At 38.5% G+C, this 7,073-nt stretch overlaps 1 protein-coding gene across 3 annotated transcripts in view; it reads left to right on the plus strand.

The window, feature by feature from the left end:
* The window catches only part of LOC117622395 (probable serine/threonine-protein kinase PBL17), a 5,558-nt gene extending 1,589 nt beyond the window's left edge, over positions 1-3,969 (plus strand). For 2 of the 3 annotated variants that reach the window (XM_034353064.1, XM_034353055.1), the window contains exons 2-6: positions 46-347; positions 1,470-1,605; positions 2,397-2,533; positions 2,829-2,952; positions 3,222-3,969. In XM_034353064.1, coding sequence (XP_034208955.1) covers positions 46-347; positions 1,470-1,605; positions 2,397-2,533; positions 2,829-2,952; positions 3,222-3,748 — 1,226 coding nt within the window. In that variant the 3' untranslated portion in view covers positions 3,749-3,969. The remainder of the gene's footprint in view (positions 1-45; positions 348-1,469; positions 1,606-2,396; positions 2,534-2,828; positions 2,953-3,221) is intronic. The other variant, XM_034353071.1, reaches the window with a different exon arrangement.
* Positions 3,970-7,073: the final 3,104 nt, after the last annotated feature.

Genomic DNA, 7,073 nt, shown 5'->3' on the forward strand with positions numbered 1-7,073 from the left:
ATAACATAACTTTTCTCTTTTTCTTGTGAAAAAATTTAAATGCAGTAGGACATGGCTCTGCTGCATGTCCAACTCCCGATAAAAGTGCAATCAACACTCCTTTGGCTTCCAAGAATGTCAAGGACCTACGGCAAAGTCCCGGATATATCAATGTCAGCATCTTTACTTACGATGAGATGAGTTTGGCCACAAAACGTTTCCGGCCAGAGCTAATTCTTGGTGAGGGTGGGTTTGGTGTTGTATATAAAGGAGTTGTTGATGACACCGTGAGGACAGGTTACAAGACCACACAAGTTGCCATCAAGGAGCTTAATCGAGAAGGGTACCAAGGTGATAGGGAATGGCTGGTATTTGACTTATCTTTCCCTTTTATCTTATTTATTTTCTTAGAAATGAGGCTTTACTATATTCAATTTGTATACTTTACTCCATTCTGATAAAGAAGATAAATTGTTGTAATCAGAACATAGTAGAGGGAGGTTCTAGTGCCGATTCTGCCCAATGTTGATGCTGACAGAATGGTCTGTTAGATTGAAAGCTTTGGTAAATCCATTCCATATTTTATGTTCTCTTGCTGTGCAAGACAGTTTTTTATACTGTTCTTGACTTATGAAGAAGCTCCATCAGAAATAGCTTAACTATCTCTCAACTGTTGATGCCCTTGGAAAGTAATGAGGGCTATCTTGTTACGGACCGTAGCATTCATACAAGTTGTATTGCAAATAGACATTTCCCCAAGCTGTCCCTTTTTTCTTTCCTTGTCTCCTTTTATGGTCATGGTAGGATAATGCTTACACTAGTGTTCTAGTAGCTTTCAGAATTAGTTTTTCGTTAACATTCCTTTTGGAGACATCAAAAGTGGAATGCATGTATTCAGTGCAACATGTTTTTCAGTGGTGATTAGGGGAAAAATTAAATGATAGATTTCTTAATCGAATTTATTCCAGCATCGTTTAGAATCCATTATTCATTAAAATTCCTTTTGGAGACATCAAAAGTCAACGGCATATGTGTGTGGTGCAAAATTTTTATAATGAATAGTGTATTGGTAATTAGGAGCCAAAATCAAAGAACAGATTTGAAGTGCGAAGTTGATTTTTAATTTCCTATATCAAGGATCTTCTGGAAGAGAAACAAAAATGGAAAATCATGGCCTATGGGATTTAGAAATGAATACTGTAACTTCTGTTTTAGCAATGATAAATTGATAACTGACATGGACAGTAAGACATTGATCTAACATGTATGGTAGATGGTGTTTCTTGCTTAAACAGGTAGTTGTCTCTCAACAATTCCTAGTTCACCAAACTGGAAAACCATGTCCAATTGGTGGCATTTGGCATAATTTATCATCAGATTACTTTGTTTTTCTTTTTAATTTGCTAATAAACTAAGCCTTCTTCCGGGGTGTTTGCATGTATAGTGGAGATTAATTTGTATCCTTTTGTCATGCATTATTTTTCTTGCAGGCAGAAGTTAACTATCTAGGTCAGCTTAGTCACCCTAATCTTGTGAAGCTGATTGGCTACTGCTGTGAGGATGAGCACCGGCTACTGGTCTATGAATACATGGCAAGTGGCAGCCTGGAAAAACATCTATTTCGCAGTAAGTGTTTTATGCCATCAGAAATATATGGGATGTTGAGAAAATGATGTTTTAGGTGAAGCCAATTTATAGGACTTTTAGATTAATGCCATTTATTGCAATAATGGATGATGGAGTCAAAGTATCACGAGTTCTATTTTTATTGTTTATCATCCCCTTGCACTTTTAATCTCAAGAATGTTAAAAGCCATTCATCTAGCTTGACTTTGATTGTTATATACAGTCCAGAGCAAAATTTTCTTTTTCTTTTTATTTTTCTCCCAAGATTTTCTTAGCTATGTATAGGGTTTGAAGGCTTTTCAATTTCTTATGAAAACCGTCTTTCTAATAATAAACAAGAAGGTGGTCAAGTGAAGGTGAAATAAAGTACTCAATTATGCATGTGATTTTACTTATTTTTGGATGCATGTGATTTTACTTATTTTTGGACAAATGTACAAGTAAACTGCATTTATCAGTGTAAAAATGTGTTACAGTTTAGAATACTTAGAAACTTAACACTTGTGTGTGGAAATTTGACTTTTATTGGATACGAACAAGCATTTCTTCTAGTTGTTCATCTTAATCATCTGAAATGTTATGGACCATTGTTTATATAAAATATATGCCTGCAGGAAGTGTACATGTAGACTGTATGCAGACATTAAACTTCCCCAAACTGCATATTGACCCACCAACAGTCTATTGCAACAACAGTCAATTGAGTGTTCTGGTGGATACTTTTGACACATCAAAAACATTGTGCCTCGTTTGGTTAACACTGTAATCATTTCTTTTATTTTGGGTGGTAGGAGTGGGCTGTACGCTTACATGGTCAAGAAGAATGAAGATTGCATTAGATGCTGCAAAAGGGCTTGCTTTTCTTCATGGTGCAGAGCGACCAATCATTTACCGTGACTTTAAGACATCAAATATTTTGTTGGATGGGGTTAGTTGTCTTCTTTTTGTTATCTTTTATATAGCACTTATTACCATTGAGCATCTTATTGGAGGTGCTGTCAGAAAAAAAAAATTCAAATATTTCAGAAGTCTAATTTCACAAATGAAACCCAAACCAGAAGATGAAGTGCACACAAATGCTTCTTGTCATGATTCTTTGTCCATTTCTGGAAAACAAATATTGGTATTTTTTTAATGAAATTTGTATGTTCTGGCATATGAGTGATTACTTCTGGGGAAGTTAGGTTGGTTTATGTTGCTGAAAATCAAACGATAACATGCAGGATTTTAATGCAAAGCTTTCGGACTTCGGCCTTGCAAAGGAAGGGCCTATGGGAGACCAAACCCATGTTTCAACAAGAGTGATGGGCACATATGGATATGCTGCACCTGAGTATGTAATGACTGGTGAGTTGTTTCATAACTACGTCGCCGAGTCATATCATAAAACATTATGCTTTTTATTTTTCCTCGATACAGATTGATAAATGCTCTCTGTTGCCAAGCGAAGAGATTATTTTGATGTTTATTAATCATATATCAACTTGGTTTTTCAATAGCAGTGCACCTAAAGTAATTCTGTATAATTCCTTTCTCATTATTGGCAATGTTTACATCATAGATTGGTAGGTTAGACCTTAGTAATCCATCACTGAGTATTAAGTTGATCCAAACAGGGCATCTAACTGCTCGAAGTGATGTTTATGGATTTGGAGTGGTGCTACTTGAGCTGCTCATTGGACGAAGAGCAATGGATAAGAGCAGGCCCAGCCGAGAACACAACCTGGTTGAGTGGGCTCGTCCACTCTTGAACCACAATAAGAAGCTTCTGAGGATTGTAGACCCTAGGTTGGAAGGGCAGTACTCATTTAAAACTGCAATGAAGGTGGCCCAGTTGGCATATCAATGCCTTAGCCAAAACCCAAAAGGGAGGCCCCTTATGAGCCAGGTGGTTGACATCCTCGAGACTCTTCAGTCATCAGGAAACCACGAACTTCAAAGCGGAGATGGCGCTGTAACTCTTTATGAGGCTCCCAAGGGAACAATTGCAAGTCCTGCTAAGAAGAGAAGCCAGAACAGAAGAGACGATGAAAGGGGAGGAGAGGCGCATAGCAATCCGGGAAATGGAAGGAGCAAGAGTGAGCCTATGAATGATTTCGATCGTAATAACTCGTCTCCAAATTTTGTGTCGCATGAAAAGTAGCTTTTAAACTTGTACCAGATAATGGATGGAGGTTGAAAATGTACAAGATAATATCAACTGGTCTATCCATTTAGTGTTTTTGAGTTAAATTCATGTTCCCTCTGGGCCAAATTTGTGATATATAATTTGTAATTCATTTTCTAACATTATTGTATGCGCTACCTTGTACGTTGTGATTTTGGTATAGCATATGAAGAAAGGCCTTCAGCATTCTCCTCTCATTCTAAAATATTTTTTTATAGTTTGTTTTGTCATTAAAATTCAGGACAGAACGATAGTCCCTTACCCTACAGTGTGTGGCAAAATATTCCATCGCTTTTTATTCTGGTCAACAAAAATTCTAGCACTTTCTTTTTTATACAAACGAGATCTTGTTATAAAATTAGAATAATAAGAGGATGAGAAGTACCACTGTAATATTGGGAGTGGAATTATATTTCTCTTTGTGGTATTTACACTGACAGAATTTCTCCTCAGATATACTCCACTCCTTCTCTTTTTCTCCGACTCTCACTCTTTCTTCTTTTCATTTGGTGTATTTTACAAGTGAATGAGCAAGCCTATTTATAGACTAATCTTCCCAACATAATGATTTCATCTTTTGACTATTCTTCCTTCTTTTCTAACACCATCATTTCTCCTTTTGACTACCATACTCAACACCACAGTTCATTTCTCCTTTTGACTACCATACTCAACACCACCGTTCATTTCTCTTTATGTGGGCTTCACCAATATTATTTACAACACTCCCCCTTGAAGACCACATGTCCCTAGATTGGTTGCCTCATTAAAACCTTGCTTGGAAAAACCCAGTGGGAAAAAACCTAAGCGAAGGAAAAAGAGTACAACTTTATTTGGGACATAAGGATAATGCACTCATGTTGCCTCGTTAAAACCTTGCTAGGAAAAACCCGGTGGGAAAAATCCTAGTCGAAGGAAAAAGAGTACAACGTGCATATGTCCTGTGTTAGAGGACTCTTGAATGCTCCCCTTGATTTTGCATGCTCCAACTTGATTGCTTGCAGAGTTGTCGTAATCCGATGCCATGCACTAACTTTTGGAATGTATATTTCGGCAATGATTTAGTGAAGAGATCTGCCAGGTTATCGCTTGAGCGGATTTGTCTGACTTTGATTTCTTGACTCTTCTGGAGCTCATGTGTATAGAAAAACTTTGGTGATATGTGCTTGGTCCTGTCACCCTTGATATACCCTCCTGTGATCTGAGTAATACAAGCTGCATTGTCCTCATTCAGGATTGTTGGAGTGTATGTTGCTGAGGGTAGGGCACATGTGCTTCGGATGTGATGGATCACCGACCTTAACCAAACGCATTCACGACTGGCTTCATGGAGGGCAAGTATTTCTGAGTGATTGGAAGATGTTGCCACTAATGTTTGTTTCGTTGAGCGCCATGAGATTGCAGTTCCTCCACATGTAAATACATACCCAGTCTGTGATCGTCCTTGATGTGGATTAGAGAGATATCCTGCATCAGCATAACCAACAATACTCTGGGCGTTGGTCGATTCATTGGAATAGAATAACCCCATGTCTGTTGTCCCACGAAGGTATCGTAGAACATGTTTGATGCTGGTCCAATGTCGCCTTGTTGGAGCAGAACTGTACCTTGCTAACAGATTTACTGAAAATGATATGTCTGGTCTGGTACATTGTGCTAGGTACAATAAAGCACCAATTGCACTAAGATATGGTACTTCTGGACCAAGGACCATTTCATCATCCCCTTTTGGACGATATGGGTCTTTCTTAGTGTCAAGCGATCGAACGACCATTGGAGTGCTAAGTGGATGGGCTTTATCCATGCCAAACCGTTTCAATACCTTTTCAGTATAAGTTGATTGATGCACCAAAATTCCATTAGCACGGTGCTCAATCTGCAAGCCAAGACAATATTTTGTCTTTCCAAGGTCTTTCATCTCAAACTCACGTTTGAGATAATCAGCAGTCTTTTAAAGCTCTTCAGAAGTTCCAATTAGATTCATGTCGTCGACATATACCGCCACTATCGCAAATCCAGACTCTGATTTCATAATAAACACACATGGGCAAATAGGATCATTTGTGTATCCTTCCTTCAGTAAATACTTACTGAGACGATTGTACCACATTCGTCCAGATTGTTTTAGCCCATATAATGATCTTCTCAATTTAACTGAGAACATGCCCCGTGGTTTATTTCTGGCGGCTTCAGGCAACCTGAATCCTTCTGGAACTTTCATGTATATATCTGTATCCAATTCTCCATACAAATATGCGGGAATGACATCCATGAGTCTCATTTCAAGTTTTTCTGAAACCGCCAAACTTATTAGGTAACGGAATGTAATTGTGTCCATTACTGGAGAGTACGTTTCCACATAATCAATTCCAGGCCTTTGTGAAAAACCTTGTGCAACCAGTCGCGCTTTATACCTTGAGATCTCATTTTTCTCATTGCGCTTTCTTGTAAATACCCACTTGTAACCTACAGGGTTCACATTGGGTGGAGTTGGAACAATATGTCCAAAAACACTCCTTTTTTCCAAAGAATTTAATTCTGCCTGGATTGCATCAATTAACATTTCACATTTAAGAATTTTTGGGTGTGCGGTATATGTGCCCATTGCACCACCGCAACGTACTAAGATGGGCCCTCAACGCAGATTGGGAATTTATGTTGGTTTTGATTCACCATCTATCATCAAATACTTGGAACCCCTGACGGGTGATATTTTTACCACACGATTTGCGGATTGTGATTTTGATGAGACAATCTTCCCACCATTAGGGGGAGAAAAATCTGTGTCTAAAGAACAAGGCAAACTCATTCCTGAAAAACGACATGAATTATCATGGAATGTATCCACATTGTCTCATCTCGATCCTCATACTGCTCAATGCGAAAAAGAAGTGAGAAGGATCGTTCACCTCCAAAGTATTGCAAATCAGATGCCAGATGCATTTAATGATGCAGCAAAGGTGACAAAATCTCATATCCCAGCTGCAAATGCACCCGCACGGATTGATGTCCATAATGGACAAAGCAATGTGCCAGCAAATGGTTCATCTGCTGCACGCCTAAAGCGTGGCAGACCACTAGGCTCAAAGGATTCAGTTCCTCGAAAAAGGAAGTTGATGGACAAAATGAATCCAAATGAAATAAATAGAGAGCCCACAATTCATAATTCAAATGCCCCCAAAGAGGGACAGGTACTTCTTGACAAGGAAAACGTCATTGGTGAGACAAGTGCCCCTGGAGTGGCAACCGTACCTGAAAGTCAAGAAATCTCCATAAATTATACGTCCATTGATGAATTGTG

This window comes from Prunus dulcis, chromosome 1 (assembly GCF_902201215.1).
Source record: "Prunus dulcis chromosome 1, ALMONDv2, whole genome shotgun sequence".
Lineage (NCBI taxonomy): Eukaryota > Viridiplantae > Streptophyta > Magnoliopsida > Rosales > Rosaceae > Prunus > Prunus dulcis.